Source organism: Purpureocillium takamizusanense, chromosome 14 (assembly GCF_022605165.1).
Source record: "Purpureocillium takamizusanense chromosome 14, complete sequence".
Taxonomy (NCBI): domain Eukaryota; kingdom Fungi; phylum Ascomycota; class Sordariomycetes; order Hypocreales; family Ophiocordycipitaceae; genus Purpureocillium; species Purpureocillium takamizusanense.
The window spans coordinates 282,571-307,308 of record NC_063081.1 but is presented as its reverse complement, the minus strand read 5'-3'; the positions used below and the strand labels follow the sequence as shown (position 1 = coordinate 307,308).

Sequence of the window (24,738 nt, the reverse complement as noted above, 5' to 3'; positions counted from 1 at the left end):
CTTTGGGACTCATGCTAGATGTAGATTGTACATAATTTACGTTATAGTACAAGATGCGCCGCCGTGTATGCCTTTTATCGTATATGCACCACCCCTGCCTTGTATGTCTAGCCCATGCGCTCAGCCTCCTCCAGTAGCTTCTCAACGCTGAATCGGGAGTCGCCATTGGCGAACCACTCAAGCAGTTTCCTTCTCTCGTCTGCCCTCTCCTTCCGGTCGCCCGTCAGCTCGCCTTCACCCCCCTCCCAACCGCCGTAAAACCTCTGGAGGCACATGACGAGCCACTTGGCGTGCTCGGGCTGAATGCCCCGGCCGTCCATGACTTGGCCCTGCATCAGCACCAGGCCCTTGTCGCCCGCGAGGTCGAGGTGGTGGGTGACGGTAGTGTGCGGCTGCGCGAACTCGCCTCTCGACTTGTACTCGGCGAGCTGCGTGAAGAGAACGGTGCTCGTCTTGGAAGCCGCGTCAAAGGTCCATTGGAGGAAGTGGATCTCGGCGCCCTGGCTCTCGTGAGGCACAGGCAAGACGAACTGGGGCGACTTGCGGGCGACGTCTTCCATGGCCTGGTATGTCGCCGTGGGGATGACGGCGCAAATGTTTTGCGGCGCGTTGGCGTGTCGAAGGCGCCAGATGGCCGTCAGCTCCTTCTCGGGCAGCTCGCGGACCTTTCCGAGGTCGAGTATCTCGTCGAGCGTCTTGACTGCCGGCTTGTCGGCGCCCGCCGTCGGAACTTTGGCAGCCGCTGGGGCTCCGGAAGCTGTAGCATCGGCTGAAAAGGCCGTGTCGGATGGCAATGGGCCGCGGTTCGGTTGCGTCACGGGCGTGTCCCCAGCCTGCGGTATGTAGTTTGTCGCGGGGAATTCGACGCCGTCTTGCCTGCGCTGCGCCTGGATCTTGTCCGCATACGCGCTCTTCAATCCGTCGATGCCGTCGTGGCCCTCCTGCTTGGCCTTTTGCTCGAGCTTGGAGCGGTACTTGTCGAGCACGGCCTGGGGAGGCTGCTGGGTGAGGAAGCGCACGTCATGCACCTGTGCCCAGCGTCGCTGGGTCGCGAGGCGGGCCACGCGCAGGGGGCAAGAGGCGAGGTGCCGTAGAGTCGGTATCCGTAAGGATGCCATGATGGTAAACCGGATCGCGCAGAGGGGCCCGATCCGTAGTTTGGCGATGGAAGAATTGCAACAAGCGACGACAGGCGATGCTCGAATCATGGAAATGCCGTCATGGGTGGAAAAGTGGGTCGTCGGCAGCGCCTGGGGATTCAACTGGAAATTCCGTCCGTTCCTGATTGCGGCTGCCAAAACCTCCCCCACTAAAGCCGACGTCGGCACGATATTTCAACCCGTCCATCTGCCTCATCTCAGCATCGTTGACACAGGCACCAGACGACGCCATTGAACCCTAGGCGGCTCTCCTACCGCCCTGCACAGCCGAATCAGCCCAGAGACCCGGCACAAGCAACGGCGAAGCGGAACGGGACCCCAGTCCTTGTCACTGCCCCTCGTCCCAGCGCAGCGGCAACAAACTGCTGCCCCGCCATTCACGGGATACCCCGGGCTCGCCTCACCTCCCACGGCACTGTTGCAGACGCACGTGCCAAGGTGCATGGCCTCGCCCTTCTGAGGACCGCTTCTGAGGACTACGGCCTTGGGCGACCTGCATCCCTGCGCCATGGCTGACTTTCGCCAGCTCGCCCTCGAGTTCGTGCTCGAGGACGATGCTGCCAAGCGCAACATCATCGCTCAAAGAGCTGCCACAGGTTGTTCAATCTTCACTAACTACGTAGTTACTAAGGCTAATGCTGTTCGCGCAGAACTCTCAAGCGCACCACCAGCCTCGAATCCCGTGGCGCGCTGGGTCGAATCCGTTCAGCCATGGATGCCCGGCGGCGACGATGATGAGATGCAAAATGGCCAAGACTCGACCGACTGGACAGCCAGGGCAAAAGGTATTCATCTCCCAGGAGACTGTGATCCGAGTAATGGCTAAACAATCCAGCGCTCGAATTCCTGTCCGAGACGATAGACTTCTTGAAACCCGACGTTCTCAAGCCTAGTCAAGGTAAGCACACCGTCTCAATGTCTTCAACCTATGCTTGTGCTCATTGTCGGGCAGTAAAACTTTTAGTGGCCTTCTTCGGTGCCATGTTCGACGTCGATCACAAAGCAGGAATCAAGCCATCCGCCACTGCCCTATCGCAGATTGCTCGCATGAAGTCCTTTCAGCCGCAAAGCGCTCGCGACATCATTTCAAAGGTCTGCACTCTCAAGGACGACTTCCCTCGCCAGGTCGCAAAGACGCGCCTCGCAGTGTATGAGTTGCTCAAGCAGCTGGTTGTGGACCCCACAATCGCCAGCGACTTGCAGCATCGGGATGCATCCTCCGGATTCATGAACGATCTCCTCCAGCTGTGCCAGAACGAGAGGGATCCCGATTGTCTGATGGTATGGTTTGGAATCCTGAGCTACTTCCTTGCAAACTATTCGCCCTCGAAAGAAATGGTGGAGGAAGTATATGGCACTTTCAAAGCCTACTTTCCCATCACCCTGCCGCGTACCTCGCAGAGCAAGGTCCAACCTGCCGAGCTCAAGCGAGAGCTGAGGCGGTGCTTTGCCTCCAATGACAGTCTTGCGCCTCTTGCTTTCCCCTTCTTATTGGGAAAGCTAGATCAAGGAGATGGGGTCACTGTCAATGTCAAGGTACGTTAACACATTGTTGTCCCAAGTATTTGGCTAATCATTTCCAGGTGGATATCCTGCAAACTATCGACATGTGCCTCGAAAAATATACAGGGGCCGATCAGTCTATTTCGGCATTCGTCAATAGAATATGGAGCAGCCTCAAGTATGAGGTGCGCAACGGAGAGGTTGAGGATACCATCAACGCCACCCTCGAAGTGATGAGAACCCTTACGACGAGATTGAAGGGCGACGAGCTGCGCGACTTCTGCCTCAATGTCACTCGAGACTGCGTCGAAGACTTGTCCAACCCGACATATACCGCAGCCTCCGGACGATTATTGGTCAGCGTTTTGAGCGCAAGCACAGCAGCGTTTGTCCTGATTGTAGCACCTGCGATCACGCACATTAAAGACAACTTGCGCCACCCGAAGTCGCCGGCGCACTCTCGAGATTTGCACAAGATCCTACACATTATTCTTGAAACTCGTCTACTCTTGGCCGATATCGAAATGACTGATGCTGAGCGGGCCGACTTCGCAGCAGTGGATTCAATCTTCAGATCACTCTACACCGACGTTTATGGGAATCCTGTGAAGCTCGCCAAGGACGCAAATTCATCATACGATGACATCAAGCTGGCAACCGAGGCTGTTCAGGGAATAGGAGCGCTCGCTCGCCAGTTCGCAGTCACAAAACGGGACGCTCCAGGCTCGGCTCAGCCTGACGCCCACTTGTTACTTCCGGGGACCACCTGTGCGGAAATATGCGAGTCATTGTTTGACATCATTTCCTTGCCTCGCCACAACCAGTCGCAAAAGGCAGCATCAGATGAGCTGGTCAACGAATCCATCAAGGCACTTGAGCGCTCCATACATGGTTACCCACCAGGATATCTACCGCTGACTGCAAGAGTCGCGGCTGCTATTCGGCATAGCGATCCTACGGCCAGTGCTGAGACATCACTCTCTGCGCAAAGACTCTGTTCTATACTTTCTGTGGTCGGATTCTCGGACATGAGGTCGTCCCAATCAAACGCCATGAAACACTTTCTGGCCCTGGTTGGCACTGTGTACAACGAACTGAGCACTGCCATGGACACCAGGCCAGATCCTGAGTTTTGGGGTACTTTGGTCGACGCCCTGTTAGTGGCATTACAGTACTTTGACGAAGCTTGCAACAACCTTCTAGGCGATCACGTCTGGTCAGAGAGGCTATCAGAAAATCCTTGGTCCCCCGAGTTTACCTCTAGGTACCCTGAACTCGGATCATTTGACAGCGATGTGTCAAGCCCGTCGAATCAAGTGTTTGCAGTTCCTGATGCCCAGAAGGACATCAGCGCAATTCGAGAAAGCATTTCCAGGCTGAACGATGATGGCCTGCTCATCGTTCTTGGTGTTTGCCGACAGCTCTATCGTCGCGCAACCAAATCCCTCAGTCTTCCGAGCGGAAACAAGGGACTTTGCTTTACCTACTCGTTCTCCGGGACCGATACGCCCACGCTCCGGTACTTGCACCAGCTTTCTAACCTTGCCTCTCATGTCATCAACAAGATGAGCAGCAAGAATCTTTCATGCTACGGCATGGCGACGTGGGCTCTGACCCTATTCCGCGATGAGGACGTGTCGCTTGCCCCAGGGGGAGACCCATCCAGGGACGAATTGGTGGACTGGCTTGTCTTAGGCCCGTTGAGCATTCTCTCCGCAGGATTATTGCGGAACATGCCGGCGGCCGTCATTGCTCAACTTGTGAGTCTTCTTCGTCGTTTCCCGTGCAGAGATAATGCCAGCTAACGAGCGTTTACAGTATGAAATCGGGGTTGCACAACGGGTCTTGGTTCGATGCACCTCCCCCGTGGCTGAGTCGATTGATCCGGCTGTACTTCCGTCCATCAGGTCTATCCTCGGCTACTTGGCAAACAAGTACAAGCTCGAGACATTGCCCGAGACGGTCGCAGTACTGGAACAACATCTGGCGGATGCTCTGAAACAAGCTTCTGTCGAGTCAAACCCGCAGCACCAAAGCAACGGAGTCGAACGAGTCCTGACCATCTATGTAGTAGTTGGAGCCTTGGTACTTCGGTGCACCGGCAAGCAGACTAAAGGCTTGCTCCAGCTGCTGCGGGAAGCTCCCAATAGTAAAATCTCCGGGTACCGTCTTGCGCGAGGTTTGGATGTCATTGCTGGCTTCGGCAACGCATACTACGGTCGTGGAGGCGTCATGAAGCCGCTGTGGAAGCAAAAGCTCTACTTTGACCTCGTCCAGCCTATGATGACCATTGCTGTGGGCGGATCATCCGATATACAGGAGCCACTCATCAAAACGAACTACGCCATTGCCACATTGCTGATGGTTCGCGAACTGCCTTTTGAGGTATATGAGGACGACTCGGGCAAAGTGGTGCGCGTCGCCATCTCCGTTGCTCAAAACCTGGGTACTGGCCCCGACGCCAAGGCAGCAATGGACGTATTGAAACAAATCATCACCAAGGCACCAGAGACACTCCAAGGCCATATTCGCAGCCTCATCAACGTCTGCATCAGCCTATTCTCGAGTCGGTCGACACCGACTCGCACCCGACCCGACTGGATGCCGGAGGACTACGCGAGCGGCTCCCCGGCTGCGGATGCCGCGGTCCAGGCCGAGTGTGGCAAGATTGCGTTGGAGATTGTGGGCGGTCTGCCTCGGCTTTTCGAGTCGAGACATGTTGTGCCATTTGCTGCGCAGGTGCAGCGCGAGTTGGCAACGGCGTGCGGGCATCGCGTGCGTGACCTCAGGAAGACGGCTAGACTGGCACGCGCGGCGTGGGTAGATATGAAGTGAGGAAGATCTGATGCGATATAAATGCGCCATGTAGCATTGGGTGAGTCTGGAGTTTGGTGGGGTTTGAACGGGCTGGTCGAGGGCATAGATAGGTTACGCCGTTAGACAACATTGTGTGCGCGCGCGCAGTCAAGTGGTCGCGTAGGAGTCGCAAATGAGAGGGTGTTCGGTTTCAATCATAAATTGCCATAACGCTGCCATATACTGTCCCAAGCAAACCGAAACGGATATAATGCCAGCTCTCACTCCCTCCTTTGTCATCCCGCTTCGTACACGCTTCCCCTTCCACACATCACCTCCTTTTACACCTCTACATGTAGCCGGCCAACCGGCGGCACCACCACGCGCATGAACGCCTAGGCCTTGCGTCGCTTCCCGCCCTTCTTCTCCGCGGGCTCGGCGCCCGTCGCAGCACTCGACGACGCAGGGTCCTCCCCGGCACTGCCGCTGCTATTGTTGGCCGCCAGCACCGCGTCCAGCAGGTCCGGGTTCGCGTCGAGCATGGCCTGGGAGGCGAGCTTGACGCGCTTGGGGTCGCGGCGGCCGATGAGGGGCACGGCGGACGCGAGGGCCTCCTGGAAGGGCTGGGCGACGAAGCGGCCCGTCTCGTCGAAGAAGGCGGTAAAGGGCGTGCTCAGCTCGACGACCTCCGGGGGGGCGGCGCCGGCGCCGGCGTTCTTGCTATTGGGCTCGACGGAGATGGTGAGGCGGTACGTGGGGTCGTTTTTCTTTGTGGCGGTCTTGATGGTGATCTGTGTGTGGTTTTGGTTTGTTTATCAGTATGATAGGTCCATGTGGCAGCATCGAGCGACTGGGGAGGGGGGTTGGGTTTGGTTTGCCAGAGCAGACAGCCACGACAGATTAAGGACGCCTCACGGCCGCGAGACAGAGCAGAGCAGGCCCAGAGAGGGGGGTTTTTTTTTTAAGAAGACCGCGTACCTTTTCACCCGACGGCGCGACGCCCTGGTACACGGTGCCCTTCTCGACCTCGGCCATCCAAAAGGTCAGGGCGCCGTTGATGAGGGTGTAGACGGCGACGGCGACGGCCGTGTACGTCTTGGTGCTCTCGAAGCCGAGCTTGTAGTCCCAGAGGAAGCAGGCGGCGGCGAGGGCGAAGCCCGTGTAGCCGAGCGCGAGGCGCACGTCGGTGAGGAAGTGGGACTGCTTGAACTTGAGGGAGTTGAGGTAGTTGGGGATGGCGTCGTCGGAGGTGTTTTTGAGGTCTGCGGACGGACGCGAAGGGGACAATGGTCAGCGAGGAGGGTGCGGAAAGTCTAGACATGATCGCGAGTATATGAAGGAACGGAGGAGGGAGAAGATGCCGGGGACAGGGCGACGGCAAAGCTTCGACGAGGGGCAGCAGCAGCAGCAGCAGCATCTTACCGGCGAGATTGTACAGGCTGATCTTTTCGGTCGCCATGATTGCTGGTGTTGAGGGCGCTCTCGCGGAGCAGCCGTGGGAGGGGGCGGGGGTAAGAATTCGTTGTGAGCGGGCGCGCGCGCACGAGTTCGAGGAAAAGTAAGTAAGGTATCGCGCGTGGTCGTTGCTGCGACGTGGACGAAGGCTGGGGGGATGCGATCAATGGGATGGATGTCTGGTCTGGAGCAGAGCAGTGGTGTAAGTTGGCCTGGCTCTGGCGCGGAGAGCTAAGGTGGCCTTCCAGCTGAGGCGAATTGGCAGACAGCGGCAGCCCCACCACACGCGGCACAGCTTGCCTTGCGTCCATGCGTCTGCGCCAGAATCAAAGCTCCGCAGAGCAAGCCCGGCAGCAGCCTCCACCATCACCACCTCCATCATCACCATCCCTCCATTGTACACAGCCGCCCGCGGGACGTACCTTGACCGTCTCTCCAACCGCTTGCCGCCTTCAATCGCCATCTCGTCCTCCCCGACCCCGCGAGCGCGCGATCCTCGAGATGGCGCAGATCCCCGTGCAGACCCTCCACAGGGACCCCCAGCTCTTGTGCGACCGCCCCCCGTCCTCGCCCTGCTGCCCACTCCATGCCATGAAGACGTCTTGCTGACCGTGGCGGCGCGCGTCCCGACGATGCCCCTCTTGCAGCTACTGGATTCTCATCCCCATCACCGTCGTCATGGTCCTCACCGGCGTGCTCCGCCACTACGCCTCGGTGCTCATGGCCACAGCCCCCAAGAAGCTCGAGGCCCGCGCCCTCCGCGAGCAGCGCGCCCTCGCCCGCGGCGTCGCCCTCCGCTCCAGCTACCACGCGCTCTCGCAGCGCGCCTTCGAGGCCCGCCGCGAGGCCCTCGTCGCCGGCTACGAGTCGGGCGCCTTCCTCAAGGAGCCCGAGCGCAAGGGCCAGCCCCCCGCCAACCCGTTGACCGACCCGAGCCAGATGGACGGCATGATGGGCATGATGAAGAACAACATGGCCATGATCATCCCCAACACGCTCATCATGAGCTGGATCAATGCCTTTTTCAGCGGATATGTCATCAGTGCGTCCTCCCCCCCCCCTTTCCATCCATTCATCCCTGCGCAAATCCCGAGGTTCCCGCGCTGACTCCCCTCCCAGTGAAGCTGCCGTTCCCCATCACCATCAAGTTCAAGAGCATGCTGCAGGCGGGCGTACAGACCAAGGACATGGACCCTCGGTGGATGTCCAGCATCAGCTGGTACTTTCTGTGCATCTTCGGACTGCAGTTTGTCTACGTCTTCTTGCTCGGCAGTGACAATGGTGAGCTTCCTCTGTCTGCCTAAGTCATCCACGGAGACTAATTATATGTCCAGCCGCTAGCCAAATGGCCCAGCAGATGGCTGCACAGCAAATGCCCATGGGTGGCATGGGAGGCCCCGGCCAGGACCCGGACAAGCAGTTCAAGGCCGAGGCCGAGAACCTGGCTGTCGTCGAGCACTACTCCGTCTTGGACGATGTCGAGGAGCGTCTACTAGAGGGTATCAAATCGTAGATTCATGGTAGTGGCCGGATATAGACTGTGTACAATACAAAAGTTGGCGTCTCGCACGCAGGTCATGTCGCGCTCTTCAGCCTTCATCCCACCATAGGCACACGCCCAGCCCGTCTTGTGCCATGCTCCCTTTGATCTTGTACGGTGACTTTGCCGGTGTGTCCTCGGCTTGTGACGGCCCCGCCGGCGTCTGGTCATGCCACTCCTCGTCAACGACTTGAAACCGCACCATCTCGTGGTTGTCGTAAAAGAGTCTCTCTTCGTCGACGTTCCAGATCCAGAGCTGCTCGCCGTGGTTGCTGTGACAGGTCAGCATGGTCCGTTCACCTTCTCCGGGACGCGACGGCACTCACTATTCTGCGCCCTCTGGCAGGTGCTCGTACGGAACAAGAATATCGTCGAAGAAGTCTGTTCTTATGTTGATTCCTGCAGGTGTGGAGCTTCGTATCCTGCCAAGCATAATTTCTCCTTTGAAAGGTCGAAAGACGATCATTCGAAACTCGACTTGCGTTCTGTCAGCATACATCGCCGACAGCTTCACAATGACACGCAGCCAAATGGGAGAGCCTCTTCACCATTGACGTTGACAAGGCCAGTGCCATGGCCAATGAGTCCCTCTGATGTCCACAGAATGTCGTATAGACATATGCACAAGCCGATCTTTTGAATGACCTGAATATCTGCGTCAGCCAGCCAGCCCAGCCAGTGCGAGCATCCAGGATAAAAGCATACCTTATTAGCATACTTTTCGTTGATGTTGTCCTCCAGAGCAACTATGCTATGCTTTGAGAAGTCCTTTGGGTCGATCTGGACAAGATCCGAGATCTTGGTCTATGGGTGTTGCTCCCGTTAGCTTCCGGCATCGAATTTCCATGGGCGGAGTGAGTAGCGGGGCATACCAAGATGAACATGGTGCGTCTGACGGGCGCAGACGGCCCAATTCGACTGAGATCTCCTAGAAGAAGGTTCTTATTTAATTCTTTCTTGACAAAAAAGTCGCTTTGGTACCCGACTGGCTAAGATTTAAAGGCAAGGGATGAGTCGTTGTCGAGTAGAGTTGGTGAAAGCAGGAAGCTCTGCGCCAAGGTCAAAATTCTGCCGGACCCTCGTGCGACCAGATTTCACCGCCCGCCACTTTTGGACTAGCCCGGCTGCGAGACGCGCCGCGACTCCCTCAACTCTTTTTCTTGGGCCGCCACAACCTTCCCGTTCGTCAACCAAGCTTCTTCACGGCGTGTCGCCCCTTCGAGTTTGTGTCTTTCGTCAACGGCCGTATCGACTTGTCATTTCTGTCCCCTCGCCTGCCTTTGTCTTTTTGGTCGTATGTCGCCTTTTGCTTGACCGAATAACATCACCGACCGCCTCTTAAGCCCAAGAGCACCCAGACAAAGTCAGACCGCCGTTGTTCGGTTCGAATTTTATACCCGCAGGCAAGTGTTCTGCTGCGACTCTCAACGGGCTCGAGCCGAGACAGAAACAATGTCTGGCTACGGCTATGCTCCGCCACCGCCTCCTCCGTCCACCTCGGGCGGCCATCATGCGTATGCGCAACCGACGCCATCCTACGCTCACCACCGGGGAGGGGGCCCATCTGGTGGTCGCGGTCGCGGGGGTCAGTACTCCCGGGGCAGAGGCGACTATCAGGCCGCCGCCGCGGCGGTCCCAACTCATTACGAGTACCCTCCGCAGCCGTATGCGGCCCATGGCATGACCGCATACGGCGCGTCGTCCGCAGCAGCCAACTATCACCAACCTCATCCACAGCAGTGGGCTCCGGAACACGCTCACGCCCCCCCTCCGCAGAACGCTCATCCCCATGCTCCCTCACCCATCTCCCCATCAAATTACCATCCGAACTACGCTCCTCAGTCATATGCCCCCACCCAATACTCCCAGCAGCCTGCCTACGGCGCGCCGCAGCAGTATGGTCACCCGTATCAGGCTGCTCCTCCCCAGCCGGCCGCGTCTCACTGGGGCCATCAAGGCTCGCCCCAGCAGGGGCACTATTCTAACAACAGAGGTCGAGGCGGCTACAGCGACAGGGGTGTTTCCAAGCATTCGCACATGGGAGCTCCAGTCCGGCAGGCCTACGACCACGAGCCAGTGGCGCCAGTGTACGGCCAGCCATACCCGCATGATCCTCGCGCTGCCCACTATCCCCCAGCCCAGTATCCATACTCGGGGCCACCGCCTCCTCCTCCCGCGCCTGTCCATCACCAGGACAGCCACCACGGTGGTCAGTACCATCGTCGCGGCCGAGGTGGAGGGCACAGAGACGGCGTTCGCGGGCGTGGTGGTCACCATCACGGCGGCGGGGACAAGGCTCGCCACCATCACGGTCAGCAAAAGCAGAATCACCAGAACCACGGCAACGATGCCAAGGTCAAGGTCGATACGCAGTCGGCTGGCAAGAAGAAGAAGCGCAAGACCAACACACTAGGTTTGACCCCCGGCATGGAGTCTGAGTCGGAAGACGACGAAGGAGAGGAGAAGGCTCTCGTAGATCTTATTGGCGCCGAGACCCTGCAGTATGTCACCTTAATTCCCAAGGTTGACTTTTCGAGGAACCCTGACCCGTTCTAGAATTTCCGACGTTGCCGCTTTCTTGGCCGAACGTCGCAAGAATTACCCCACGCGCGCGCGAGTGGAGGCCAAGAAAGCTGCCGATGTGGCACGAAAGGATGAGGACAAGGCTGCCTCTCTGGAAAAGCAAGCCGACAAGTTACGGAAGCAGCTTCGCAAGGTCGAGTCTTCTATCAAGCGAAAGCGTGAGCAAGGCGATGAGGGAGATGAGATGCGGGACGTGTCTCCAGATTCGTCGGATGACGAGAAGCCCGAAGTCATGTCTTCTCGTACCGAGTCCGCCGCGCCGCCTCCTCCACCTCCGGCCAAGAAGGCTGATATCTCGAAACACTGCAAGTATTACGCCACCGGTGGAACGTGTGGAAAGAAGGGCAAGTGCCGCTTCGTTCACGATCCTGAAGTGAGAGAAGCAGCCATGAAAGAACGCGAGGCCAACGATGGCCGCATGACCATTCAGCAACGCTTGATTCTCAACGATAAGGAGCAAGAAGATTTGACCATTTTGCAGTCCATCCAGTACCTGCGCGAAAAGGGAGCCATGAAGGCTATCCCCAAGGGCCAAGGAAGCGCCGACGCCATGGACGTGGACGTGAAAGAAGACAAGGACAAGAACAAGAAGCCCAACGGATCGAGTCTCCTGCCGGCTGCCCCAGCATCGTTGCCCGAACCCCCCATCAAGAAAGAGGCCAACTCGAGTCGCCGTCATCCGCCGCCGTCAGCCATCCCAGCTGCGAAGGTGGTCAGTAGCCAAGGGGCTGAGCACTACCAGGGCTGGCTTCTGCAGCCATATGGCAGCGGGAACGGCAAGCAGTCTGGAAGCGACGATCTCCCTTGAAACGAACGGGATAGGAAGAGGTACGAGAGCGTTCGTGTCGAGGGCAATGAAATCTGCTCAGTAGCAGGCCATGTGCATAAATTTTGGAGCGAGATCGTGGGAAGGAGTCTTTTATGCGGGTATTAAGATTGCTGTTAAGTTTCTTTCTGTTCGGGGCAGCAGCTATATTGCTGATTGAGGCATAGTTCATGGTAATGACGAATAAATTGTGCATCTTGCATGACATGTTTACAAATTCAAATGCCAGTCTCGGTATCGAAATACATCGCTGCCTGGTGCCAACACCCAAACCCTTGCTGCATGCTATCTCAACCGGGCCCCTGGTTGACCGACTCTCTCCACGTGTAAGCTCGAAAAGGGGAAATAGATCCAAGTGAGAGGGATGAAACGATCAAACTCCGCCGCTAATGAATCGAGGCTAAGGATACGGTAGCAAATGCCATGGCCATTCTTTCCCAACGCCCCAGGTGATGCCCAAACACGGACAAGTAATCAAGCCTTCGTGGTATCAGGGTGCTCCTTGGGCCCCGCCGCCACGTCAGCGGCGGCGCGCTCGCAGCTCCTCCATGGCCTTGCGCTTGCGATCCTCCTTGGCCGCCTTGAGGGTCTTCTCGAGGCGCTCCTCCTCGATGTCTTCCTTGCGGGCGAAATACTCGGCCCTGCGCTCCTCGACGTCGAGCTCGTCCAGGCCGGCCTCCATGTCCGAGGATCCGTCCGACTCGTACCCGTACTTCGGGCCGCCCTCGTCTTCCTCGTCGTCATACTCGATGAAGTCGTCGAGCTCCTCGTCGTAGTCTTCCTCGTAGCGCGAGCGCTTCGACGAGCCCCGAGATATGGGCGCGTTGAGCAGCGCTCCGCCACGGGGCGTCTCCTTCTTGCGGTGGCCCGCTTCCGCGGGCTTGGGCCGCGCGGTGCCGGCGTAGCCCGTGTTGACAAGGGCTGCCTTCTTGACCTTTTTGGCGGCGGCGGCGGCGGCGGCGGCTTCTTCTTCTGCTTCGCGTCGAGAGGTTCCGGTCTTCGATCGGCCTGCCTGGGTGTCTCGAGGGTCCTTCTTGCCCGCCACGCGATGGCCATTCGTGCCGTTTCGGGGAGCGGCCTTTGATGTCCCAGAGTATCCAGCCGCTTGCTTTCCCTTTGCCTGAGCGGAAGTCGGTTTGCCAGGTTGAGGAGTCTTCACGTCCTCCTTGTTCCTGGCTGCTGCTCCCTTTTCGACCTTCTTGTGCTGGATCTTGCCCACCTGACCCATTACGGCCTGGGCCCGTTGCCCTCGCGCGAGAATCTCAGCAAAGGATCCCTTCTTCGGGGGTGCTCTTGGGGCGGCCGGGACTGGTGCCGGGGTATTGTTCGGGCTCGACCGCGCTCCAGGGATGGCGGGCCTGGCTGGCTTCGATATCGCGTTTGCCGACTTGGTCCTGTCGACCGGGGCGGGTTTCGAGCCGTTCAAAGCCGACCGGTGCGATGCAGCGGGCCTGTCGCTTGTCGGGCGCGAGCCGTGGCTCGGCCGTTGCGAAGGCTCGTGGCGAACCGACTTGGAGGCGTTGCCGCGCAAGTCATCGTCGGGCTTCCGCTTCGTCGGTACCTGGCTGCCCCGTGGGAGCGTAGGTGTTCGGGCCGAGCCGGCAGTCGACTGGTCGCCAGTAATCTGAGCCAAAAGGTCTCCGATCTTTTGGACCCGGGGGGTGGTTGGTTGGTCAGTCTCCCACTCTGCTCATGTCCTCAGTCGCGGGTACAAACAAGACATACCGGCATCGTGACCGCCCTGCCCTTGGAAAAAACAGAGGCGTCACCAGAGCCAGACCAACGTCGTGAATTAGAAAAGAAGTATAATATGCTCGTTGAGAAAAGCCAAGACGCTCTCCACCGGGAGCGCTGGGCGACGTGGCGTGCTCAGGCCGACTACCCCCTCATGAAGCGGCGGTTCAGGGCGTCGATCCTTTCGTATCTCGGCGGGAGGCAAGAAAAAACGGCTGGCGTGACAGCGTGGGCGAGCTGCGCACACCAAAAATGGCAAAAGGCGGAGAGAGGGCCTGAGACGCCTTAATAGATGACTGAAGAACGGAAGACCCAAGGATGAACAAAGCAAAAGGGCGCAGGCCAGGAAGAGTCCAATGAGTGATTCAGGCCAACAAAACACCAGCAGGCCCAGCAGACAGGCAGGCATGAGGCCGACAGGAAAGTTTGCGCCACAAAGAGCCCACGAGGCTGAGGCCACGTGATGCTACAAAGCGAGGCCGAGGGATGTGGCGGTGCGCGCGGCATTCGGAGAGAGCGCCACACGCAGCAATGGTGAAGGGGTGGGGGGAGCGAGGAGGAGGGGCAGTAGTCGGTACGTACCCGGGTACGCCTAGGCTCCAATTTTGCCCTTCTAGCTGCACGCTCAGCACAGCAAGCGTGCCCCACGCGCCCTAACAATTTGCTCGCCTAATCACATTTTTGGCGCCCACAGATGTAAAATTGTCTGCAGCCGGGCCAACTTTTCAACCTCGACCTTTTTGTCTACCAAACCACCAAGAGTCAACCAGAACTCGAAGGCTTCAGTCTCCGCCCAACTTGCGGTTAAATTGATTGATTTCTCGTGTTCCTCTTCGATCACTCCAACTGTGAGTTCCTCGCCCCTGCCGCGCTCCATCGCGCCCAATGCGCTGCGCTGCCGCCGCCGTGGAGGCGATACGGGCATGCGCCTTCCTCGGGACGCGATCGAGCCTGTCCGGAACCATCTCCCGCTGACCACGAGAATCTGAACGCGCAGTCACCACTTTCAAAATGAAGCACCTCGCAGCTTACCTCCTCCTCGGCCTTGGCGGCAACGCCTCCCCCTCGGCTGCCGACGTCAAGAAGGTCCTCTCCTCCGTCGGCATCGAGGCCGATGACGAGCGCCTGAACAAGCTCATCGCTGAGCTCAAGGGCAAGGACGTCAGCGAGGTACGACGCCCCTTCGATGCGCCAATAACCTTTTCGCGCGCGCGCGCCCCTTGTCTTCAAGACACGAAAAAAGGGAAGAGAGAGCAAGATGCTAACAGACCCCGCAGCTCATTGCCTCCGGTTCCGAGAAGCTGGCTTCCGTCCCCTCTGGCGGTGCGGGTGGCGCCCCCGCCGCCGGTGGTGCTGCTGCTGGCGGCGCCGCTGCCGCCGCCCCTGCCGAGGAGAAGGAGGAGGAGAAGGAGGAGTCCGACGAGGATATGGGTTTCGGTCTGTTCGACTAAGCGCCTTCCCACGAGGGATCCGCACGGTTATGACGCCCAACGACAGCTTTCGGGAATGCTTCGGGCGGGTTACGCGACTGTTCTTGCATGTCTCCGGCGTGAGAGGATTGGTTGCTTGTGGACAGGGTTGCGGGCGGGAATACGGCCGGCATTTTAGACCTTGTTCATGGAAATGACAACTCGAGCTTTTCGAAGGCAATGCTTTCAGTCCGACCTCTAATTAATGACGTGAGATCCGCATCCAACCCCGGTCACCTCAAAGCCCGGGGGGTCGACATGGACAGAGACGCCCGACGGAGTGCTCTCAAAGAGTGATGCATTCGTGTGAACTGGCACTCAGTTGAGCTGCCGTATCTATTGTGTCGCTGGTGGACTTTGATCATCCACGTCTAGTCTCCGTCTACCTCAACTTCCACGATTATCGTACCAGCTTATTGCATTTTCGACTTGGATGTTGTGCCTGAAGGCAGCAGACCGCTCTCCATCAGAAGCCTCCAGAGGCACCACAAATAGCATAGCGCAAAGCCAGCTGCGCCGACTCCGACGTTTGCCACCACCCACAGATCAGGCTTCCCCGCCGGTGGTTTGACGAATGCATCAACGGCATGCCAAACGCCCATGGTGATGTAAAAGGCCCCATGGAGCAAGGCCGTCGCCCACTGCATGCGCTTGGAACGACCGTCCTGAACCTCGAAAGGCGCACTCCACGACGTTGGAGGAAGCCCCAAGAGATATGCCCATAGCAGCGACAAGACCGCGTAGGGAACCCGGAGGTCCACGCGGCGCAGCAGCGGAAACATTGTCCAGGCACCTAGCAGGTTCGCAAAACCGACCCAGGACCGAGTATTTCCGTTCATGCCTTGCTTCCCGGCGAGCAACAGAGTCATCGGCATCAAGGGCAAAAGAACGCTCTTCTCGTGAACCTGGTAGCTGAACAAGAAGAAGCCCCAGGCTGTTGCCGCAAAAGCGAGAGGCATCGTTGTTTTCCGCGGTCGCAAGAACAAGACGACATTGGGCGGGATGATGGCGGCGAGTGTCGCTCCGAGCGCTGCCCTTTGCAGAAGCGCAGGAGGGAGATTGCGAAGCTTGAAGGCAACATTGGCCGCGCACCAAAAGTTGGCCACTTTGTCTTCGAACAAGCCCCTCGAAAAGGGAAATATCCTGTGCACCATCTGCACCATCTGCTGAACAACTGCGTAGTAAACGGTATGGGTATGGGTATCAAAATACTGATTCAGGAAAGGAAACAGAGGCAGGGGTGGCGGAGGGCCGTCCAGATCCGGTCGCGGGTCGAGGCCCCGATGCCTATCATACAAGGTTCCCAAGACTAGTGGAAGCACCAAGACGGCGAACGAGATGAGTGTGACGAGAGCAATGGCGAGTAGTCTGGTAATGTTGATGGTGGGAAAGACGCACTTGCCCAAGAGGTAGGCGAAGACGCTGAAGGCGTAGTACAAGGCCATCTGCTTGAAGCCTAGGGCCGCGACAAAGAAGACTGCCGCCCACAGGTACCGGTCGGCAAGCAAGCTGGACATGCTCGCAAGGACGAGGCCTAGCATGACTGTGTTGTATTGAAAGTGGACGTGGTCGATGAGAATCGTTGATGGCTGCATGAGGATCGCGACCAATGCCACAGAGCTCGTCCAAGAAGCGACGCCGTTGAGTCGGCTATAACGCCGCACAAAGACGACGACGGCCGGGATATAGGTGAGATATTCGGACACGATGACCGTTGCCCTCATGAATATCTTCAATGTCGGGTCGTCGGAGCCGCGGGAGGTGAACAAGGCGAACCAAACCGGGTCGATGAGGGCGCCAATCTTGCCCATGACCCAGCTATGATAGGCCGTGAGCGGCGGGTAGTCAAGACCCCACCATTGCAGGTCGTGAAAGTACCATTGCGAAATCGGGAGGTGCGTCGTGATCTCCATCCAGTGCCGCTGTGCTTCGTAGTCGCCAAACATGGGTGGCCGTTGGAAGCCTGCGTGCAGGCGCGGCTGGTCAGCTTCTGTTTCGCGAGACAAGGAGCGAGCGCCTTGGGCCATACCAGAGTAGCCCCAGAGACCGGCAGCCCAGCGGAAGAGCCCGACGACCATGAGGATGAGCGGGAGCACCTCCCACTGCGACGAAGAGCTGCGCGCGGGCCAGAGGAACGCAGACAGGGGAAAGGTGGGCGTCCGGACGAGCGCCTCGGAGCGCGTTCGCGCGATTGCGTCGGCGCCATTGCCGGGCTTCTTGGGCTTGCGCCGGGCTTTGTGCGGCGAGGGACTGGCCATTGCCATGGTGTCACCGCATCGACGGAGTCGGTTGCAAGGTGGTGGCGCTCATGGAGCAGCCGGAAATGCGGCCGTGGGTTGAGGATGCGAGCCGCTCGCTTGCTTTGGAGCTGTAGTTCTCTGGGTCGGCACTAATAAGTGTCCTGTTGGAAGGGGAAGTGGGCTCCTGGAGGCGAGGCAATGCACTGTCCAAGGCACTGTAGCGCAGCGCTAAGATGTCTGCAAATACACAGTATGAATAGTGGAAACTTTTACCGTGGGCCTATGATGCCACTGGGCTGCCACCCGCCAGGCCAAGCTCCAGAAAGCCACCTAACCTAGACTCGCTTCAGTCCAGTGTCGCTTCAGACATTCCAACATGGCATGCTTTCACTCTCGATAGTCATATATGACACTTATTGAGCCTTCAAGATGCCGTTCCCATTTATTCTGCCTACCACGTCGGCATTCTCCTTCTCGTCCTGCTTCAGCTGTGACTCTCATCCGTCACTACCCATCCACGCCAGCACCCAGCGAGGGGTCATGCGAGATGCCCTCAAGAAACACAAGCGCTTGCCTCCAGCCTCGCGATCCGGCGATCTCGCCATCGTTATAGCCAGCCTGGACGGGTACATCCCCTACCTTCTCGCCGTGGACGCCGGCGTGAGCTCTAGCGCTCTCGTTGGCGGGGAGAGCATCAATGTCGTCCTGAAGACGGCGCCGGCCATTAGCTGGCGGCCGACGTTGTCCGGCGATATTGTCCCGGGGAAGGAACGGCCGCGGGTCAAGATCAACTCGTTGGAGTACGAAATTTTCTTTGTTCTATCAACGCTCGCATTTGCCTACGTCTCTACCGCGAGATCAATACTTCAGCCGCTATACGTCATCAATGGGGAATTCATCGGCTCGACGGAGAGGACAGCAGCTATCCAAACGGCAAATAAGCACCTTCTTGATGCCGCCTCGCTGTATGACTACCTTGCAAACCGGAGCGAGCAAATATCCAGCACCCCGCCCAGCGTGGACGTGGCCCCGACCACGGCCCGCGGCCTGGCGTCTCTGGCGCTGGCCGAGGCAACTCTTCTTGCAGTCACGAAAGATGACCCGTATCCCGCCGCCGTTGCGCAAGATAGGAACAAAAACGACAAGGAGTGGATGTTCAAGTCGCCGGATATTCCCAAGACAAAGGCCCACTTGAATGCCCGTCTCTGTCTCGCGGCGTCGGACCACGCAGCCAAGGCGGCTTCACTGTGTCAGTCTGCGGGCACCGGCACCGGCAAGATGAGCCAAGCCGTGACCAAATACATTGAGGACCTTCGACGGACAAGCCGAGCCAAGGCTTGCAGGTTCTTCGGCATCCACGCGGAAATCGATGGCAATACGGCCGAGGGCATCGGCTGGCTCCGTGCGGGCTTCGCAGCGCTCGGCGTCGAACCCAAAGACAGGGACGGCAAGAAAGGGTTGAGTTTCAGCCGGCTCAAGAAGGACCTGACGGAGAAGAGGGAAGACCGGCGTGTCGAGAAGGAAACGGCCTGGGGTGTCGATGCTGGTCGGCTAGAGGAAATGAGGATCCTCGAGATGCTTGACGCGAAGTGGAACAAGATCAATGACACTGTAAGCCCCGTCCCATTGACGATTTGCGGGCAACAATGTGCACTGGCTGATCCAGGTCGCAGATGAACACCCAGCTGATACCACCTGTCAATTCGCTCCTCGCCAAGATGCCCTCGGGGCGCGAGATTTGCACCTTACGGCCGTACCAGCCCCCAGTCCTGGAAAGAGACGTTCTGGAGGCTATGCGATCTCCTCCAGACGGAGAAGATGACTTAGGCCACGAGTTGAGCTCCGACGACGAGGCTCATGGCAGTCCAGCCATGCCCGTGGGAGCCTACCCTGGAACATCGGTAGACTATGGGCGGACGAGCTCCACGCCCGGAAGCAGTACGTATTATTAACAAGGCATATACCGAACTAGGAAATCAAGGAACCGAAGCGTGCTATTATGTAGTTTTAAGTCAAGGTCTACTTATTATGCATTATTAGGGGCATGCCGCTCCTACCGAGCAGGCCTTTTCTCCATAAATCCCTAGCCGAGAAAACCAAGCGAAGAAACGAAAAAAAGCATCAAACTTTTTGAGCCTGTCCCTTTATCCAGTGTCGTTATGCGTCATTCCTTGGCCGTCGTTTCGAGAAGTGCTGCGGCGGCGGGTAGTCTTCGCGACTACTACTGCGTCGGCTGAGGAGCCCAGGCGGTCATGAACCCAGACTCGTCCTTCCAGGCAGTCATTTTGCCGTCGTCGACCTTCCAAGCCGTCATTTTACCGTCATTGTCCTTCCACGCAGTCATCTTGCCGTCGCTCTCCTTCCAGGCAGTCATCTTGCCATCGTTCTCCTTCCACATGGTCATCTTACCGTCACTGTCCTTCCAGGCAGTCATCTTGCCATCGCTGTCCTTCCAGGCGGTCATCTTGCCATCGTCTTCCTTCCAGGCAGTCATCTTGCCGTCGTCGCTCTTCCAGGCAGTCATGAAGCCGGACTTGTACGCCGGCGTCGTGTTCTGCTCGTCTCGCTTCCAGGCGGTCATGTAGCCGTCGTCAGACTTCCAGGCCGTCATGAAGCCGTCGTCAGACTTCCAAGCGGTCATGAAGCCGTCGTCGTCCTTCCAAGCGGTCATGTAGCCGTCGTCGAGCTTCCAGGCCGTCATCTTGCCGTCTTCTTGGCGCTTCCACGCGGTCATGTACCCCTCATCGGACGCCACACTCTTGGACGTCGACGTCGAGCTCGGGCAGGGAGGCGTGCTGAGCGCCCAGGGCTTGCAGTCGGGGATGCAGCTGCGCGTTCCAGTCCAGAAAGTGTCAGCGCTCCTGTTTCCTGCGAGCCTCGGCAGCGGAACGAACGGGGTTCTAGACTTACCCGCCATAGCGGATGCCGCACTCGTTGATGGCGTCAATGCAGATGATGCGCGTGTGGCAGTCATCCTCAGGGGCGGTCGTTGGCGTCACCGGAGGAGCCGTGATCGTCGACTTGTCGGAAGACGTGGCGGGGCACGGGGCGGGAGTCGGAGACGGCTGGGAGCACGGGTTGTAGCACCTGCGAACGAATTGTCAATAGAGTGCTCATTCATCGATTCAAGTCGAATCACAGGGGGAGAGAAAAGGAGAGGGCGAAAGAGAGCGTACCCGCCCCAGACCACGCCGCACTCGCTCATGCCGTCGATGCAGACGGACTCATCGAGGCAGGTGGATTCAGTGTGTGTAGGTCGAGGCACCGCGCTGGCTATGCCAGCGAGGGCAAAGACGAGTCCCGCTGCAGTCTTCATGTTTTCTGCGAGGTAGAATTGCTGAAAAGAGAGAGAGAGAAGACGAGATAATTTGTGTAAGTCGTTGGCTCAAGTACAGGGGAGACTGGTCGTGCACTGATCTGTGGCCAAGTAGGCAAGTATGTTGTTGAGCCTCAGGGTTGTTTTGTCACTGCTGATGTCGACTTCCAAGTCTGAGTGAGGCTTTTGAACACGGCGGCACGCTACGCTTTTATATCTGATTTGCACCAACCCCCTCGGACAGTGGCAAAGGTCTTACAGAAAAGTCTAGACTGTGTGAAGTTTTCACTTACACCATCGTGATACCAGCCTCGGGCCTCGCCAGACCACCGCCGCCGTCGTCCTCGCCGAAGTGCAGATCCGACGCTGCCCGCCCATCAACAATGTCGAGCGAAGCTTGCGCCCGCTGCATTGTCCTGCTGGCCCAGCCGGCCTCGCATCGCATGTCATGTCATGCAATGCAACCACATGGGGGCCCTGCAGAGGCATACCCGTTGTGCCCTTTGTCTTCCCTTTTTTTTTTTTTTTACGTCTTGGTTGCCACCCTGAGAGAAATCGACCCATCCCTACTACTGGCACCCGATGAGCCCGCGTCCGGGAGGGAAAAGTTTGTTGTGCAAGCCGCATGGTGGTGTAGCCAGGGCGAGCGACATGGAGGATCGCCGCACAAGTGCCGGGGCAACATGAACGCTGGGCTCGCTTGCTCTCGATCCCGCGCCGTAGCAAACGGCGAGGAACAGAGGATTGGTAACTCGAGGAGACGCTTAGCAAACTTCGTTTTTGTCGGTGTGCGAAACTGAATTTCCAATGGTAAACGTGACGTGCTGTGCCAAACGCCTCGCCCCCGGCTACGAAACTATCGTGAGATACTCCCGACTGCAACCCATCGTAGGTGCACATGCTACGGCTGTGCTGCCCCCCGTCAAGTCTCTGCAAAAATCACTCTTACCTACAGCGTGGATCGTAGTAACTTCATACATTGTAAGCTCGGCATTCTACTGGCTCTTTGTAATAATAACGTTTAGTTTGATTCCTCGTATGCACGTCCTGCGATCGAAGCCGTCGACTGGGCTCCCCTGAGTTCGATATTATGGAGACACAGCTTATACACGTACATGCACTGACACCCGCCTCTGCCCTGCCAGACCTTAAGCCGGCGGGCGGGCTATTCTTGACCGACCTGCTGCTGATCCAACGGCCGACCGTCAGACTAGAACGTTGATGGATTTTTCTTCTCCTCCGTCGCGGAATATTTACCCCTGCGGCATAAGTGCTGCTGTAGTAGTATCGTACGTAGGATGTGCCGCGCCTGCAGGAACGTTTGCATCTGGGCTGCGCCTACTACTACTACCGCTAGTACTAGGTAAAGGACTGAAAAAGGCCCCGATGCCCGGTTCCCAGCCCCAGGGTTGCATCGTGGCGAAACAAGCTTGGCCCCGGCACGACGAACAACGAGCAGCTACCTACCTATGCTATGCTATGCTATGGGTCGGTCGGTCAGCGGTCGTCCCATGACAATCGATCATGTATGTATGTACTGCGGGCTCATACGTGCATAATTCTTGAGACCCCGCTTGCACCGCCAGGTGGCGGCGGCTGCGGCGGCGGCTATGCCTTCCTCCTCGGAACTGGAACTGCGGTGTGAATTGGGGATCTACGTCGTCCAGCTAAGAGTTATTCAACACCTACGTCAATGCAAAGACTGAATAGCCGATCGATCGCCAACAATCTCGTATTCTTCTCGTCATGTATTCGTCAACCTGACCAGGTTTCATGTGGGCAAAGCAGCAGCTGCCGGATCGTCGGGAGGAGCCCAGGGCGAGGGGAGGCAATACCGAATGATGTGCAGGGTCTTTGCCATCGCGCTGCCCAGCGTCCAATGTCACTCTGCGCGGGAGAGCCAGCCTCTGTGTGTGTGTGTGTGTGTGGTCTCTGTTATGCTAATGCCCATGGCCTCCCGAGCCGCGCTGCTGCATAGGTACATAGGTAGGTAGGACCATGCGGGCTACATGCACCCTGAAAATCTCGCTCGTCATGAATGGCCCTCCCACCGGCCGGACCCGGAGCAGGGAGCACTCCCGTACCCAGCAGTTCGCGACGACGCATCCTCTGGGCTATCGGCGGCTTAGACGCGGCATTGTTGCGTCGGAGACGTTCGAGAAAAGTCGCCGCAGAGCTGTTCCATCGACTGATGTATCGACCGACAGACATGTGAGGCACACGAGTGGCCCAGAGTCGACCGCGACTCTCGGGCCAAACGTCCCGACCCGCCATCGTGGCCGACGACTCCGGCGTAACATAGAAAAAAAAATTGCTATTCTGCATCAGACATTCGACGTACAACACCGTCCATGCTTATACACGGGACCGTAGTCCCTGCGGTCCCGTCCTGGAACCGTTTCTCCGTCCCATCCCGCGGTTTTGTATACCATAACCTTCCGACCCGCAGCAAAAGAACCAGTCGGTAAACGTCTAATGCCACCCATCTTCGCCACTGAGAGAAAAGGAACCTCCCACGCCCTCGCCGCCACTGCTCTGAGCGCCTTATGCGCCGAGCGCCATCTGCTTCTTGATCTCAGCGATGGCCTTGCCGGGGTTCAGGCCCTTGGGGCAAGCGCGTGTGCAGTTGAGGATGGTGTGGCACCGGTATAGGCTCATGTTGTTTTCCAGGTTGCTCTTGCGCTCGGCCTTGCGCTCGTCTCGCGAGTCGGCGAGCCATCGGTAAGACTGCAGCAGAATGGCGGGGCCGAGGTACTCCTCCGCGTTCCACCAGTACGAGGGGCACGACGTTGAGCAGCAAGCGCACAGGATGCACTCGTACAGACCGTCCAGCTTCTTGCGGTCCTCCTTGCTCTGGCGGTATTCCTTGCCCTGCATTCGGTCAGTATCCTCTGCGCCAACTAATCATCTTTCATCTTATGCGCGTTCCACGTACATCTGGCGCCGGCGTGTCGCGCTGCAGGTACGGCTTGATCGACTTGTACTGCTTGTAGAAGTGCGTCAAGTCGGGGACCAGGTCCTTGACGACGTAGGTGTGCGGCAGAGGGTAGAGCTTGACTTCGGAGGCGGACTCGGCGGGGATTCGGCCTGCGGAGAACGAGCGTTAGTCGAGGCGCTCGGGTTTACATGGGGGAGCGCAGAGACGCGGCCGATGCTGATGCTCGAAGACTTACACAGGCAGGCCAGGGTGTTTTGGCCGTTAATGTTCATGGCGCAAGAGCCGCAAATACCCTCACGACAGCTGCGTCGGAAGGTCAGGGTCGGGTCAAGCTCATTCTTGATGCGGACCAGGGCATCAAGAATCATGGGTCCCGTCTTGTTGAGGTCGAGCGTGTAGGATTGCATGCGCGGCTTCTCGCTCGGCGTGTCGGGGTTCCATCGATAGACGGAAAAGGTCTTCATGCGCGGCTGCTGCTCGGCCGGCGCGTCGCTGACCGAAGCCATTGAGCGGGTGAAGACGGCACCGGGGCGCATGGCCATCGTCCGAACGGACGAGCCGAGAATTCGGGTCGAGGAAGAGCGGAGAGCGGCCATTGTGGGCGCGTTGTTTCGGAGGACGAGGGAGGACGAGGAGAGGCGTTTCCACGTGTGCCGAGGGGGAACCAGCTGCACGGGTGAAGTCGCAAGCTAGTGTAGAAGATATATGGAGGGATCGAGCGGAGAAATCGAGGTAGTTGATGAGATTCCGACGCACGAGGCGCGCTGGCTGAGACTACCTCTGAATTGTCTCGTCGGGGGGGGGGATCACGGCGACACGGACAGGGTGGCGTGAGGTCGTAATCGTCATGAATTTGGGGGAGCAGAGCACAAGTAGCCATCCTCGGTTATTGGAAGACTGGAGCGGCTCACCTCCGGGGGCCAATCAGAGGCGCGACATTGTCAATTCGGCTAGGAAGGAGAAAGCCGGGTCCGATGCTTGTGAAGATGCGGAACGACTTCGGATAACAATTCTGCGTCCCGTGATGCTCCATGCCTGCCGCTTAGGTAATACGATCGGCGCCCGGGGCCCAGCTTCGCCGATGGGACTTGGAATTTCCTATTTTTACGGCTTGTGCCGGGCCGGCCAGGTCGGTCTGCCGCTGCCGCCGCCACCGCCACCGCCGCAGGGTTGGGGGA

General features: G+C 58.2%; 12 protein-coding genes across 13 annotated transcripts; 5 read left to right on the top strand and 7 right to left on the bottom strand.

The window, feature by feature from the left end:
* Nucleotides 1-2: 2 nt before the first annotated feature.
* On the bottom strand, nt 3-1,210 carry JDV02_010795 (uncharacterized protein). Its single transcript, XM_047992558.1, has one exon. The coding sequence runs from the start codon at nt 1,206-1,208 to the stop codon at nt 108-110; it is 1,101 nt and encodes a 366-aa protein (XP_047848572.1). The 5' UTR covers nt 1,209-1,210; the 3' UTR covers nt 3-107.
* A 112-nt stretch (nt 1,211-1,322) lies between these two features.
* On the top strand, nt 1,323-5,661 carry JDV02_010794 (uncharacterized protein). Its single transcript, XM_047992557.1, has 6 exons — nt 1,323-1,756; nt 1,811-1,945; nt 1,996-2,058; nt 2,113-2,696; nt 2,744-4,423; nt 4,482-5,661. Exons 1-6 carry the CDS (start codon nt 1,669-1,671, stop codon nt 5,496-5,498), a joined length of 3,567 nt encoding a protein of 1,188 aa, XP_047848571.1. The 5' UTR covers nt 1,323-1,668; the 3' UTR covers nt 5,499-5,661.
* Nucleotides 5,648-7,107, bottom strand: JDV02_010793 (uncharacterized protein). The gene is made up of 3 exons (XM_047992556.1): nt 6,882-7,107; nt 6,438-6,721; nt 5,648-6,250 (listed from the first exon to the last, which is right to left on the bottom strand). The coding sequence occupies exons 1-3, from the start codon at nt 6,916-6,918 to the stop codon at nt 5,855-5,857; spliced, it is 717 nt and encodes a 238-aa protein (XP_047848570.1). The 5' UTR covers nt 6,919-7,107; the 3' UTR covers nt 5,648-5,854.
* Nucleotides 7,108-7,287: 180 nt separating this feature from the next.
* Nucleotides 7,288-8,535, top strand: JDV02_010792 (uncharacterized protein). Its single transcript, XM_047992555.1, has 4 exons — nt 7,288-7,462; nt 7,562-7,956; nt 8,034-8,195; nt 8,249-8,535. Exons 1-4 carry the CDS (start codon nt 7,416-7,418, stop codon nt 8,425-8,427), a joined length of 783 nt encoding a protein of 260 aa, XP_047848569.1. The 5' UTR covers nt 7,288-7,415; the 3' UTR covers nt 8,428-8,535.
* On the bottom strand, nt 8,352-9,474 carry rpc25 (DNA-directed RNA polymerase III complex subunit Rpc25). The gene is made up of 5 exons (XM_047992554.1): nt 9,327-9,474; nt 9,160-9,258; nt 9,003-9,099; nt 8,781-8,931; nt 8,352-8,726 (listed from the first exon to the last, which is right to left on the bottom strand). Exons 1-5 carry the CDS (start codon nt 9,336-9,338, stop codon nt 8,504-8,506), a joined length of 582 nt encoding a protein of 193 aa, XP_047848568.1. The 5' UTR covers nt 9,339-9,474; the 3' UTR covers nt 8,352-8,503.
* Nucleotides 9,475-9,654: 180 nt separating this feature from the next.
* JDV02_010790 (uncharacterized protein) lies at nt 9,655-12,044 on the top strand. Its single transcript, XM_047992553.1, has 2 exons — nt 9,655-10,955; nt 11,011-12,044. Exons 1-2 carry the CDS (start codon nt 9,907-9,909, stop codon nt 11,843-11,845), a joined length of 1,884 nt encoding a protein of 627 aa, XP_047848567.1. The 5' UTR covers nt 9,655-9,906; the 3' UTR covers nt 11,846-12,044.
* Nucleotides 12,045-12,053: 9 nt separating this feature from the next.
* JDV02_010789 (uncharacterized protein) lies at nt 12,054-14,040 on the bottom strand. Its single transcript, XM_047992552.1, has 2 exons — nt 13,589-14,040; nt 12,054-13,508 (listed from the first exon to the last, which is right to left on the bottom strand). Exons 1-2 carry the CDS (start codon nt 13,592-13,594, stop codon nt 12,384-12,386), a joined length of 1,131 nt encoding a protein of 376 aa, XP_047848566.1. The 5' UTR covers nt 13,595-14,040; the 3' UTR covers nt 12,054-12,383.
* Nucleotides 14,041-14,608: 568 nt separating this feature from the next.
* On the top strand, nt 14,609-15,048 carry RPP2B (60S acidic ribosomal protein P2; the record flags this gene model as incomplete). Its single annotated transcript, XM_047992551.1, has 2 exons — nt 14,609-14,767; nt 14,875-15,048. 2 exons carry the CDS (start codon nt 14,609-14,611, stop codon nt 15,046-15,048), a joined length of 333 nt encoding a protein of 110 aa, XP_047848565.1.
* A 200-nt stretch (nt 15,049-15,248) lies between these two features.
* Nucleotides 15,249-17,434, bottom strand: ALG6 (Dolichyl-P-Glc:Man(9)GlcNAc(2)-PP-dolichol alpha-1,3-glucosyltransferase). Its single transcript, XM_047992550.1, has 2 exons — nt 17,096-17,434; nt 15,249-17,029 (listed from the first exon to the last, which is right to left on the bottom strand). The coding sequence occupies exons 1-2, from the start codon at nt 17,328-17,330 to the stop codon at nt 15,480-15,482; spliced, it is 1,785 nt and encodes a 594-aa protein (XP_047848564.1). The 5' UTR covers nt 17,331-17,434; the 3' UTR covers nt 15,249-15,479.
* Nucleotides 17,435-17,640: 206 nt separating this feature from the next.
* On the top strand, nt 17,641-19,488 carry JDV02_010786 (uncharacterized protein). Of its 2 annotated transcripts, XM_047992548.1 has the most exons (2): nt 17,641-18,917; nt 18,980-19,488. In XM_047992548.1, the coding sequence occupies exons 1-2, from the start codon at nt 17,736-17,738 to the stop codon at nt 19,256-19,258; spliced, it is 1,461 nt and encodes a 486-aa protein (XP_047848562.1). In that variant the 5' UTR covers nt 17,641-17,735; the 3' UTR covers nt 19,259-19,488. The 2 variants fall into 2 exon arrangements, with proteins under 2 accessions (XP_047848562.1, XP_047848563.1); XM_047992549.1 differs by having other exon boundaries at nt 17,641-19,004.
* Nucleotides 19,249-20,792, bottom strand: JDV02_010785 (uncharacterized protein). Its single transcript, XM_047992547.1, has 3 exons — nt 20,483-20,792; nt 20,217-20,393; nt 19,249-20,134 (listed from the first exon to the last, which is right to left on the bottom strand). Exons 1-3 carry the CDS (start codon nt 20,620-20,622, stop codon nt 19,528-19,530), a joined length of 924 nt encoding a protein of 307 aa, XP_047848561.1. The 5' UTR covers nt 20,623-20,792; the 3' UTR covers nt 19,249-19,527.
* Nucleotides 20,793-22,242: 1,450 nt separating this feature from the next.
* Nucleotides 22,243-24,394, bottom strand: SDH2 (Succinate dehydrogenase (quinone)). Its single transcript, XM_047992546.1, has 3 exons — nt 23,796-24,394; nt 23,558-23,709; nt 22,243-23,493 (listed from the first exon to the last, which is right to left on the bottom strand). Exons 1-3 carry the CDS (start codon nt 24,154-24,156, stop codon nt 23,167-23,169), a joined length of 840 nt encoding a protein of 279 aa, XP_047848560.1. The 5' UTR covers nt 24,157-24,394; the 3' UTR covers nt 22,243-23,166.
* Between the last annotated feature and the right edge of the window lie 344 nt (nt 24,395-24,738).